This window comes from Pseudoliparis swirei, chromosome 8 (assembly GCF_029220125.1).
Source record: "Pseudoliparis swirei isolate HS2019 ecotype Mariana Trench chromosome 8, NWPU_hadal_v1, whole genome shotgun sequence".
NCBI classification, from domain to species: domain Eukaryota; kingdom Metazoa; phylum Chordata; class Actinopteri; order Perciformes; family Liparidae; genus Pseudoliparis; species Pseudoliparis swirei.
In genome coordinates, this window is record NC_079395.1 from 18,752,024 (window position 1) to 18,765,853 (window position 13,830).

At 45.5% G+C, this 13,830-nt stretch overlaps 1 protein-coding gene across 1 annotated transcript in view; it reads left to right on the forward strand.

Moving 5' to 3' along the window:
• Positions 1-13,830, forward strand: part of carmil3 (capping protein regulator and myosin 1 linker 3) — a 77,284-nt gene that overhangs the window by 24,218 nt on the left and 39,236 nt on the right. Inside the window, 6 exon segments of the mRNA XM_056421419.1 lie at positions 2,950-3,025; positions 4,086-4,174; positions 5,615-5,709; positions 7,324-7,410; positions 10,067-10,176; positions 11,698-11,775. Of these exon segments, the coding sequence (XP_056277394.1) occupies positions 2,950-3,025; positions 4,086-4,174; positions 5,615-5,709; positions 7,324-7,410; positions 10,067-10,176; positions 11,698-11,775 (535 nt within the window).

Genomic DNA, 13,830 nt, shown 5'->3' on the forward strand with positions numbered 1-13,830 from the left:
GCGTTTCACATTGAGAGCTAAAAATCACTGCATCGGGGTTGTATTTCCCTTCTGGTGGTCTCCAGCAGGTTTACTTGGAGCTGGTGTACTTGGTCACGGCCTTGGTTCCCTCAGACGCGCAGCCAGCTCGCCAGCAGCAGGGCAGCAGCAGGTCGACAGCGGCTCCCCTCCCCTGGAAGTTATGGTGTGCGCTAGTTGTAGCCACCAGCCGTATGCGCGCTCAAGCGCTCAAAGATGTCGATCGTCACGTTGATGCCATGATGGCCATGATGGCCTTGGAGGAGATGCCGGGACCGGGGGTGTTCCCTTTGGCGACTGTAGATGGCGTAGATTCTTCTTGACTCTCTTCTTCTGCTTGGTCACTTTCTTATTGTCGGCTTTCTTTTAACCTTCTTTCCTTCTTTCTTTGATTGTTCTTTCAGGCATGATTTGATTCATGATCATGAGTGAGAATGTGTGTGTGTGTGTGTGATGAAGAGAGTCTGTGCAGGGGAACCTGGCTGCCTCCGCTGCTGTTTTCTTATTTTTTTGAGTCGACGATTCGATACCAAAGACTTTCTCCCCGCTATGTTCGAGACGCTTTATCAAATGGAAGTTGATCCGGCAGCAACAGACGGAAGAAAAGACCTCGAGGAGCACAAGAAAGCAGCCGAGACGTTGGTGCAGATGACCGGGATCGTTCTCCCCATGATCGCGTGTCTGCAGGGTGCATGACTCCTTCTCCTTCCACCTCCCGTCCTCTCCAGTGAGCCCGTCTACCATACCATTGTCTTCTCCCCTCACACACACACACACACACACACACACAAACACACAAACAAACTCTTGTCTCGTGTGTGAGAGATATTTTTTTATTTTATGCCTAACTGCCTCAAGAAGTTGTCGGGCCCCTCTCGGCCTGACAGTCACTCCTCTGCGCACACACACACACACACACACACTAACAAGCTTGAATGCCGCGTCCACCTCCTCCCCAGCTCTCTGCGCGGTCACTTCCTCCTGTCCCCGAAGCCGGACCACGGCTCCTCGGCTGTCACTCGTACTGGACCCCGAGTCACAGGCCGGTACGGGGTGAGACTGCGGCATCGATTCATCACCATGCGGCGTATCGAGGAGGGAGGGCACGGCCCCGTTTCGTCCCACGGTCGGGCCAGATTGCCGTCAATTCTGTGATGAATATTTATAATCCCCAGAGGAAGAATCTTCAGGCTTTTAGTGCCTTCTGACCGCTCTGACTCGTCCAAGGGTGTTCTCTCAAAGGACTGTGAATATTCATCGTCCCTACGCGGTGGAAGAGTTGTTGATTGAACCCCTCCCCCGCACGCCACCCCTTCACCCCCAGAACATTTGTCCATCACTCCAATAAGTTGAACACGATAGATATGAGATCTAAGGAGCACGCTGGGAGCAGGACGCTCCCGGTGTGTTGAGGACACGTTATCTCTCGGCTTCACCGCCGCGGTATTGAATAATCCAGAAGGGCTTTCTGCCGTTTGATAGTCTGAGCACAGCCGTGCAGCCTGGGAGAGACTTAGATTTGAAGGACCCCGTGACCTTTTCCTCCATCTGAACCATCTCAGGAGAAGCTCTCTCTCCGTTTCCAAGGAGATCACGGGGGGGGGGACGGGATTTGCTCGAAGGACACATTTGGATTATAACTCCGTGCGGGAAATATGAAACTGCAGCCGGTTGGCCAAGCTGAGCGTAGAGACTGGAACTCTGGGGGGGAAATGACACTTTTCACATTTATTTTGCATGTGGGTCGTGGGTTGGCGGGAAAGTTGAAAGGGAATCCACTTTCGGAGAAACAAAGTCAGACGCGTCGTTGCGTCGACCAATCAAATGACTGGAATCGGTTACCAACAGACACGGTCGGAATAAATCTACGAGCGAAACGGCATCGAAACCCCCAACAATGCAAAGTAGGATATTTGTTTGCGTTGTTCTGTTCAGATGGAGAATTCTCTCACTGGCCTCCCACACACCCTTCAACCGGACCTCCAACCCTAGACTCGCTTTTATCTTACAGTCCATTTAACCCCAAACCTAAATTGCTGTGTTTGAGGAACGCGACCTGGTGTACGGGTACAAGACCACGCCAACACGCCACACCACTGAGAGACATCATAGAGGTCAATCACATGTGCCGCTGTCAAAACCCCCAATCAACAGCTGCTGTCTGATGAATCCTGACGTGTGCATCATCTGCTCACACACACACACACACACTCGGTCTGATGGTGATGAAACAGGAGCACGGCCTGTAGCCATCTCACCCCTCTGAGATCTACTGTGTCTCATCTAATGTCCCGGACACTGCGGTCGTCGGCAACAGGACCCGCCCCGGCCCGGTTACACCTTCTCTTCCTCTCTCCCTGTTCTTCTTCTCTCTGGGTTTATTCTTCCCCCCTTTTCTGTGATGCCGCTTGTTTGTCAGATGATGTATAGCAGGTGTCGCAGCAGTGTGGCTTTAGTTGGACCTTGGAGGATTCCTTTCTCCCCTCTCTTTCTTCACACACACACACACACAGGCCGGTGTGTGGGCTGCGTATCTGTGTGTGAAGCCGTGTTTGAGGTCTGCAGCCGGGATGAAACGAGGGTTTCATTGAGTAATCCACTGACCCGGGCATTGATCTTTACATCTTTTGTTGTTCTTTTTGTTTTGTTCTTCTCTGCTGCTCTTCTCTCCTCAGCTGGGCTGCAGTATCAGTCATCTTTTAGAAAGCAGCCCTGCTCACATGGCGTCCTCCTCGTCACGATGATGAACTGCTTCTTTACTAGCGAGCAAAGAAAAGGAAAAAAAAAAGTTTGGCCCGCGATGATGTGGATTTATGGATCGATGACATCAAATGAGTTCGGAGCAGATGCAGTTCGCTTATTTAGGATCTGCATTTTATCTCTAATCTATGTGTGTGTGTGTGTGTGTGTGTGTGTGTTTGTCCATTTCAGGGACTTGGCAGTGATCGTGGCAGCCATTGCGTACAACACCTGGTTCACCAAGCTGCACTGCAAGGACATGCGCCTAGTAACTGCCTTTTCATTTCCTTTGCGACATGTGACCAGATGACATTGGTTATTATTGATTAGGCTTATATTTTTGTTGATCTGTTCATTTGGCACACGGCGGTCGAAATGTGTACAAAGACGTCTCTCAATCCCTTTTATTAAATATTCATAATGTGCATTAGAGTAAGTGGCGTCCGTCTTCGGTGAACTGCACGAAAACACTCTGCTGCAAAAGTCAAGCCCATACTTTTATAAGTTTTTAAAAGGCATTAGATTAAATGTGTTGATCATTAAAGCCTGGCGGCTAAGAAGTTGAGTTTCCGATGTGAAAGAAGTTCAGATGAAGTCAAACAATCGTGTAAAACATTTGCAACGCTGACTTCTTTGTTTTCTTTGAACATTCTGCATTATTTAACATAAAGATCCTCATCGGGAGCTTCCTTTGTGACGGAGCGACACCAACTGTTGATTAGAAAACTTTATTAATCCTCAGAGGGGGTGGGGGGGACTAATTCACCACCAAAAATAGACACAGAGAAGAAACACACTACCAGAAACACACTAAACCATAAGATGCCCCGTAAAACATGACCATCCGAAAGATGCCACTTCTAAATCTAAAAAACCCTAAAGGTGTTCATTAAATACTCAAACTAGAATTAGAATGAAAACAGTGGCAGGAAACGTGTTTTCATTGTGCTTGCGGATTCCTTTTGTGATATAATAATGCTCCGAAGTGTTTTCCAACCGCTCAGTGTTCATCCGCAAAACTCTAGAATCTGAAAAAGAGATTTATTCACACAGATATATAGAAATAAATATAGACACCTCTCATGTTCTTGCCTTTGCAGAATGGTTTGTGTACATGCAGGGTCTGCGTTGTAGTTCCCGCCTCTGGTTTGAATTCATGTGTAAATTCAGATAAATAGATTTGTGTAAGAGGCCAATCTTAATAAATGACTTCTTTTAGGAAAACGCTTCCCCGATGTAGAACGTACCATCGCTGAAACATCATTCTTCCCTTCCCCTGCCTTTCCTTCTTCTTCCTCTGGTCACGTGACCCCTTTGTCTGCCTCCAGGGGTCGGAGGTCGTGGACCAGGTCCTGCACACAGTCAGCAAGTCCAACCGTCTGGAGGAGCTCACTCTGGAGAACGCGGGACTCAAATCGTGAGTTTCCCTTCATCGTTCTGTCCTCTAATCTGATTTACCCTCCTCGCACTCTGGCCCCTGGGACACACCTCCGCCTCTCCTCTCCTCTCCTGCCCTTTTTCCTCTTCTTCCCTTTTAAAATCCGCTCCAGTCTCACGTCTCAACTCTCCCTTTTTCTGCTTCGCTTGTATTCCCTCTTCTCACCTCTCCCCTCCTCTCATCCTCACCTCGCCGCCCTCCCGTCTTAACCTTTTCCAATTCTATCTCCCCTCCATTTTTTCTTCTCACTCTCTCACACGCCTCTCTTCACCTCCACTCTTTCATCCAATAAAGGTCCCCCCTGTCCGCCCGTGGCAGGTGTATTGTTTCCCCATTAGTGACATCGCGGGCTCCGCCTCGCCCCCCTGTGCACGGCGAGCATCATTTAGCGGAGCTCTTTCTTCATCGGGTATTAATGGAGACGAAGCGGTTGCCTCGAGGCGAGAGGATTTACTGCAGCGTAACCATGACGTCTTTATGCTTCGCCTGTTAAATCACTCCACGAGAGAGAGGGCATTCGAGGCTCTCCACAAGCACTGCACCAGAACGCCACCGGACGCCATACGACTATAATAACATGAACATACAGCTCGGTGGACTCTGGCTGAACTATACTTTGTGTAATGTGTTTTGAAATGTGGGCCGATTTTAAGGGATTCGAAAAGGAACCTGCGGGCACACATCTTATATCCGTCTCCGTAAAGACCGTTATCATCTCCTTCATCCACCAGAATAACTAACCACTAGTTCTGCTTTATATTAGTTGTGGACGTCTCACACACCAACGCCCTCGTGTTTGGGTTCATGACATCACCCGTAGGCTCACTCAGCTCGGTCACTTTCACCGATGAAGTTACTGTTACGTCTGAAAGACTTCCGCTTCCAGCGCTACGAGAGCGGAACATAAGAGCTGATTGGCCCGAGTTGCGAGATGACCGCCTCAAAGTTGAAATATTTCAACTCGGGGCGAAAATTGCGCTGCTGAAAATGCGTCGCCCACATCGCGTCGCCCGCTTCAATATGACCTTCAGTGTTTTAATACTGCGATATTAAATGTGTTATTCTATTTTTTAAAATCAAAATAAAATGTGTGTTCCGAAACTTTGCCTTTAAAAAAAAAAAAAAAAAAGTTGCCAAAATTAGCGGCTTGCAAATTAGTTACTTGCATCTGAAAATATAAAAATAATCTGGTAACATTTTCTTATGTATAAAAAATGAGAGACTCGCTTCATATTTTCCATATGCGTGCATTTTAAATCAACTTCCCATTGGCTTGTCATTGAGCGGATCCTTTCCGCCCATTCACGAGAGTCACGGGGACGCTGTGCCTGTTGCATTCAGTCGTCACATCTCTGTGAGAACACGTCTTTAAAAAGTCTTTTTTAATCTTATTTTCCTTTTTTAATGTTTTGTCTCCAGGGATTTCCCGCAGAAGATGGCGTCAGCGCTGTCGGAGAACCCCGCCTCGGTGATTCACTCCCTCAACCTGTCTCACAACACGCTCGACAACCAAGGTACCGGCACTGCCCCCCCTCCTCCTCCTCCTCCTCCTCCTATCCTCACAGACGCCTGACCTTCGGTTCCTCTCTCTTAGTCTCTCGTCTGCCTTTCATGTCACATCTATGAGGAGTCGGTCCTCCTCATTGAGCATCCGATGCTTTAATTTGTTCACAAGAGGAATCCCTTTGTCCGGTTACCCCAGACAGTTACATTCTGTGTGCCTCTATATATAATAACATTGACCACTGCAGAGCGTTCTCTCACTCCTTGGACCTTTCCCCCGCCAGTTGTTCAACAGAAAGGGGGAAAAAAGCGGTGTGTGTGTGCAGACTTACTTCATTGCAACAAAGAAGTGCTTCAGAACAATAATCTCCTGAACAATAATCACCGGAGTGAGTGACCTTCAGTGTTGCGGTGTCTGTTTACAACGGGAACAATGTTGTTGTTTTTGTTTGTGTCGTACACATTCAGGGTTCGTACGGTCATGGAAAACCTGGAAAAGTCATGGAATTTTAAAATGGTAATTTCCAGGCCTGGAAAAGTCCTGGAAAAAACGTAAATCATAAAAGTTTTGGAAAAGTCATGGAAATGTGTTATAATCACATGTTCATTTACGCCGAGTTTAAAATAATTAATATGTTTTTTAAAGAAAGACGCTCGAAATATAAGCCGGCGTACGCTCTCAATACGCAACATTTTCAAAAAATGTCATGTTTAGACCGAGATTTCAGTTTGGTCATGGAAATTTGGTTTAAAGTCCTGGAAAAGTCCTGGAAAAGTCATTGGTCAAAATGTGTAAGAACCCTGACATTACATACACATTCCTGCCATAACCAGGACACCAGGTTCGGCTCTTTCATGTTCAATAAAGATAAAGGAAGGTTCATTTATTGTTATTATGCAACACAGAGATGGTCACTGAAGTTGATCTCACAAACGGCCGTACGGTCCTGTAGCGCATTCCTTTGTTTGCTTTGTATTTGAATCACAAGGAATCTGAACGGCAGCATCCAAACCATATTCTCTGATCTGCGTATCCATGGCAGCCGCGTGTTTAATCAAATCGCCGAGTGCAGCGCGGCGTCTGGGCATGTGGTGTTTTTATGGGTTTGTTCCTGCACTGGACATCTGGGATGCAGCGAGGCGCTTCGCATGTTGGTGGGATGTTGTTATTATAATCTACTTTTTATAGCTGCAGTGTACATGTGGGTAAATAGCTACATGGTTTAATAAGCTTGATAAGTGGCAACGCTCTGCGTGGGCTCGGAACTTCTGAAGTTGACGGCTGCGGGCTCCAAGAAATGTTTTTCATTCGGATGATGTCAGCTGTTTCCTCGACTAGCTGATCCCTCGCTCAGAGCCCTGCGCGCCGTCTTCCAGGCGCTCGCTTTGCCCGATAGTGATCTAAAATCTAGAGACCTTCAGGTCGCTGCTACAGGTTGCTAAGCAACCAGCCAACCACATTTAGTTCAGCATTTCATTTCAATATTTATTAATCAAGCAACATTCTTCTTCTTCTTCTTCTCGTTCTTCTTCTTCTACACTTCCACCCTCCTCTTTCTTCTTCTTCTTCTTCTTCTTCTTCTTCTTCTTCTTCTTCTTCTTCTTCTTCTATCCCTCTCCTCCAGGAGTCTCCAACCTCATTCAACAAGTGTGCCGCCTCAACAAGGGACTGCGCCTCCTCAATCTCTCCAAGACCTCCCTGTCCTCCAAAGGTAGGAGTTCTCCTCACAGACACAGCGGCCTCTAGTGGCCAAACGCATGTCCTGACTGGACGTAAAGACTCATGTCATGTTGGGTGCTGAAATGAAGTGCCTTGCTCAAAGTGAAGGTTCAAGAAAACAGCCTCTCGCACCACAATGCTTCCCCAAATGAGTTATATTCATTATTATTTGGGCTAGTTTAAACTCGTAGATAAACCGAGTCATGCATGTACTGTATGACCCATCTAGTTAATGATAATCAGGTTATGATCATAAGCAGTTGACCCCCCCCCCCACACACACACACACCTCTTTTAAAAATCCTATGTCTGCATTAGTACAGTGTCCCAATTCTGTTTCTTCTATCCCAAACAATGCCGCCATCCAGAGTGTTACAGCAGATGCAAAGGGGGCACATGGATGCAGATGTAAATACAGATGTTAATAGCCAGATTGGATTCAGATTTCTGGTCATTATCGTGTTTTTTTAGGATGAATTTTTTTCATTCTATTTATGTTTCCACTGAATCATCTAATTAAACTCAAATAATGGTTTTAATTGTTAGGAATGCAGCATTCTGCCCTAAAAAAGGCAAACACAGCACACAGAGACGTATATGGACCTAATTTAGTTAAGATTAGGACTATTTTACAATGTACAAAAAAAAGAATTATGCCAAGGATGGTGAAATTATTTAGTGAAAATACGGTGTTGCCAATCAGTTGGCGGGAGATTGTGTTGTTGAGGTTTCTGCCTCCGCAAGACAACGGAGGTGTGACGACGCCCTCGGAGGAAGGGTTTCTTCACTCTGTTGCATTCTGGGCACTGATTCTGGAACAAGATGTTTAGCAGTTGAAGTTTCACTCGATGTGTGTCACGTTACTTTTGGTTATGTTTTTACTTTGAAATGAGCTCTAGAATAGGGCAAGGTTTAGTCATTTGGATTGAATACATAACTATTATAAGCGTGGATTAGGTTAATTTTCCTGATCTGAAGTTCAGTATTATTTTTTTTACCGTTTCTGGATTTGATGAATGTTGTAAACACCAAAGGCGCTGTGGGGTTTTGGAGAGGCCTCTGTGTGAGCTCCTCGGTCATCTCGGCGCGTAACCTGCTCCATAACTGTGCTGCTTTCGCTCCAACGAAGCAGTATCTGCTTTTTATAGCTTCCGTGGGAGTAAGTCGAGAGCTAAAAGAAGCAGCTCGAGGTGGCGTGAAAAGGAGGCATCACCACCTCTCTGCCTCTTGGAGGGCCACGAGGCGCCGACACGTCGTCATGAGGCTGAAAGCTGAGCGACCTCCATGGTGGACTTTCATGAATGGAGAAAGCCACACTGGGGGGGGGTGGGTTGAAAAAGGACAGCGGGGTTGACTCGGTGAATCCGGAGGAATGCGGTGATGGAGCTGACCTTGGATGGTGGAGGCAGGTCTGACTTTGCAGGGGCTGATCTTCTTTTTTGTTGAATATTTAAAGATCTCTATCGCTCTCGCTCTCTCTCTTCCTCTCTTTTTCTCTCTCTTTTCCTCTCTCTCTCTCTCTCTTCCTATCTTTTTCTCCCTCTTTTCCTCTCGCTCCCTCTCTTCCTCTCTTTTTCTCTCTCTTTTCCTCTCTCTCTCTCTCTCTTCCTCTCTTTTTCTCTCTATTTTCCTCTCTCACTCTTTCTTTCTTTCTCTCTCTCACTCTTCCTCTCTCTTTCTTTCTTTCTCTCTCTCTTCCTCTCACTCTTTCTTTCTCTCTCTCACTCTTCCTCTCTCTTTATTTCTTTCTCTCTCTTTTCCTCTCACTATCTCTCTGCCTCTCTCTCACCTTCTCCCCTCCGTCTTAAAAACACCTACAAAGATCATGTCACAAGCTCTACACACACACACACACACACACACACACACACACACGCACGTCTCCGAGATGCGATCAGACGCCCAAACAGGCCGGTTCATCGCCGCCGCTCGCCACACACTTGACATTGTCCCGCGGGCCGGATGGCTCCTAAAAGGCTGACGGGAAGATGAAGAGGGGGATTAGACGCCCCGTCTCCTCTTCCTCTCATTTGGTTGCTAATCGCTACAAATTAGGGATGAAGAGCTTAGCGCCTCGCCTGCGCTGGTGCAAGCACATGCGGTCGCTGCTTCGAGAGCACGGGGAAAAGTCACTTCCTACTACTGCTGTGTGTCAACGATGATGCGGCGTCGAGTGAATAGCACAAGGACTTGAAAAAAATATGTTGCTGCTGCCAGGTATTTCTCCCTGATTCCGTGTCTGTGTGTAATCCTCACGGTGCTTTGCATCGGTCCTGCAGGGTGAGACTGACGAGGGGTGCGTGGGTGTCATGGTGTAGTGATCTGATTTGAGAGTGATTTCTCTTGGTTTTCTCCACTGCAATAGAAAGTTGCCGTCTTCCCCCCCAAAATCGTTTTTTGATACTAACCTGCCACAGTCACTAGTCTCTGCTCCGTTATTCTAATTGGTGTCCCCCCCCCAAAGCTTGCTCATCCTCTTTCATGATGGAGTTTTGTATATTCATGAGTTGCCTAATAAGTCACATCCAGAGCATTAAGTTGGCCCGGTGGGGGGACAAAAGAGGATTATTATAAGATCATTAAGTGACTCAAAGATGCATTTATCCAAATCCTACCTCTGAATTCTCTCTTCCCCTCTCTCTTCTTAGGTATAGTGACTCTGTCCCAGGCGTTGTGTTCAAGTGACGACTACTCTAATTCTCTGCTGCATCTGGATCTCAGCAAAAACCCCGGGGTTCTGTCCGGAGAAGACGCCACGGTGAGGGACAACTGCACGCACGACAAACATGGAAATTATTATTAAAAAATGTCCATCCGCCTGTTTTTATGCAAATGTTTTATTTAAAATGATGGAAATTCGAGAGGCAGAAAAAGCACAGCAAATACATCACGACTGTGACCTTCCTCAAATGGGATGTAAACTATGAAGACATTTTTTACATCCCCAGATTTCCATCGTGGTTTTCCACTGTTTGTTGTTTGACTGACGCTCTTCTGCATTTGTTTAATGAGAGACTATATACACCACCAGGGTGGACACACTCCATATCTTTGCTGAAACATTTACACTGTTATACAATATTTAATCATGGTCAAATTTAATGTGGAAACATAAAAGTAAAATGTAATGTCCAATTGAAAACCGATCAGCCAGACTCGGGACATTTAAGTTGTTGCTTTTTTACCTGTAGGGCTTTTGCTTTACTCTTGTTTGCTTTTACTTTTTTTTTAAGACTGCATCCGGTTTTATTTATATCTATATATATATATATAACATTTTATATATATTTTATTTATTTATATATATATATATATTTTTTTTCTTCTTTCTTTTAAATATATTAATATATATCTTTTATATATATATATGTATTTTTATTTTTATATATACAGGTGTGTGTGTATATATATATATATATATATATTTTTTAAATGTATATATTTTAGTGTATATATTTATACCAACAAAATATAAATATATATATTGGTATTTTCCTGCATTCATTTTACCCTCATCACAAGCCTTCCTACACCCACTGCAGAGAAGTGTCCCCACAGCATGATGCTGCCACCGCTGTGCTTCCCACTGGGGAAGCTGCAGCATGTTTATGATGATATGATATCATGGTAAACGGCTCTTATCCGACCACAGACGCCCCCACGTGCCGTCTGACAAGCCTCCTAGATTCTGTGTGTTTCTCTTCGACTCTCCCGTGAAGCTCCTGGCAACCTGTTACTGTCTGAAGGCCGGAGCTCCTTCAGGGACTTGTTGTGCACCCAAACTCAGTTTTCCTTCTGAGGAAGCCTCATCAAGGCCGGTTCTCCTCTGCGAGCCTTCCAGTTCTTAATGATGGCTTTAACTGTCCCGTACGAGGCGTTCAGGGGGTGAATTATTGAGCTCTTCTGTGTGTGACTCATGCGGCTGCACCGAATAGTTCAAAGCTTCCTCCATAAAGCTGACATTCCAATGTGACGCAGCTTAATATATATTTTGGTTGCATGTCTAATCATTCTGCTTAAGCCCAGTGTTTCTGCACAGTTGCAGAAAAAGATTGAGGTGTTCCGTTATTATTGTCATTTAGTTTTGTCCGTAGTGCAGACAATCTAAAATGAGAGAACCACAATGACAAAGCTTGATGTCATAGAGTACGACGATAGACCTTCAACGCTTCATTTGAAGACCTCAGTAGAAGATTTTAATATAAAAATGACATTTGATACGGCCCAGATTGTTTTTTCCCTATGATCTCTAAAAGACATTGTGCTTCTCCCCCTGCAGAACCTGTACATGTTCCTGGCCCAGCCCAACTGCCTGGTCCACCTGGACCTGTCCGGGACCGACTGCATCGTGGACTCGGTTTGTACTCATTGCCTCTGTGACGCTATCACACACACACACACACACCTTCCCCTCGCCCGCTCTCATCTCCCACACGGGCTTCAGGCCAGGAAACAGAAGGGGGGGGGGGGTAGTGTCCTGAATATACTTATGCATCGTGTTATGGGCGAGAGGATGACGGAGCCTTTTCGCTCTCAAAGAATTCCCGCCGGTTCGCGCTGAGAGGGCAGTTCCTGGTTACCGTGGGAACATGTTGTGAAAATCATGACCGAATACACGGAGGGGGGGGGGGGCGACTGTGTGTATGTGTGTGTGTGTGTGCTTGAAAGGATGAATGACAAGTAGCTAAACGGGTCATGAAGCGACTTTCAGGGTCCAAAGGGTTCTGAAGGAGAAAAAGGGCGACAACTAGCAAAGAAAGTGTGTGTGTGTGTGTGTGTGTGTGTGTGTGTGTGTGTGAAATAGCCTTCTTAGAAATATTTGTATTAATGTGCACTGTCCCTTATCAAATACAATTCTCCCGAATCGCCTCAAGTTAAGGAAGCCAAAACTTCTTATTTTTCCACGGCCTGTTTTCATTGTATTTTTTAACCACAATGCATTTCACCTCTGTCTCTGTTTCTGAATCCTCTTTCCTTGCAAGTTGTCGCCCTTTTCCTCCCTCAGAACCCTTCGGACCCTGAAAGCCGCTTCATGACCCGTTCACTTGTCATTCATCCTTCAAAGAGGAGCTTCTCTGCGCGACATTGTGTCTTCTAGCGTTAAATTATTAATGCGCTCGTGTTTTTTTTAATCTGCGTTGATGTACCGACAACGGTCGATTAGTAGATTAGCGTGACGGATCACTCGGCCGGGGGGAACAATTGATTTGTTCCCATAGTTCAACCGTGAGCTAAAAGGAATCGGCTTTTGATGCCCGTCGTATTTGCGTGGAGCAAACGTCCATACCTCATCTTTATTTCAATGGAATAAATCACATTCCCGTACGCTCACGTTCGGTGCTTTCTAGAAGCTCGTCGTCTGAAACTGAGTCCTGACGTCTCGTCGATCATTTAATAACGGAACGTTTGATTGGCGCGGCACACTTACAGCTCCTTCAAAGGTTTCCAGGTTGGTTCATATTTCAAGTGAAATTGACATTTGATATTCCATACATCAAATTGGAAGATGAAAGTTATTTCTTCAGCGTAGCAGAATGACTTGTTATCGCCCATTTGGCCGACCCTCTGACGGACGGCCACTTTGAAAGATTGGTGGCAACGCAGCGCCGCCGTGTTCCATCCCGCCGGGGGCGGGACATCAAAGGGCCGACTATCACTAAATCACCCAGATGTTGTCGTTTGTTCTTTTCTCATTTGAGAAAGTACGTACATTTTCATCATGTCCTACTTAAGTGTGTCGTTGTTATTGTTACCTTTGCATTGAAAATGCGGAAGGTTATGTTTTGATCGCCGTGTATTTATTTATTTGTTTGTATGCGTGTTGCTCGCATAACTCAAAAAGTTTTAAACCGAATCGCATGAAATTTGGTGGGATGATTGGTTATTATCCGGGGACCATTTGATTCGATTTTGGGATCGATCGGGTCAAAGGTCAAGGTCAAGGTCATGCACAGGTCAAAATCTTCTTTTTACCATCCATCTTTTATATCCAATTGTCATGCAACTAATGCCAACATGTTCATAATTCAATGCCCAATCTTGTGATATGTGAAGGTATGCGCTCTACCGAGTGCCCGTTCTAGTTTGTAAATGCAACAACAATGTTTCATAATCGATGGCGTGGCTGAGGACTGCACGGTTCGTACGCTCATGGAAAACCTGGAAAAGTCACGGGATTTCAAAATGGTTATTTCAGGGGCCTTGAAAAATATTAAATTCCAAAAGTTTTGGGAAAAGTCATGGAAATGTGTATATTCACATATTCATTTACACAGTTTGATTCAAAGAATAAACAGTTATCTGAGAATTTATTATTTTAATCAAAACTATTGACTCATTCATTTGAGTCATTTAAGGTTTTACTCGTGTATACACCCAGATTTCACATAATGTTTGTTCATGGAAAATTGGT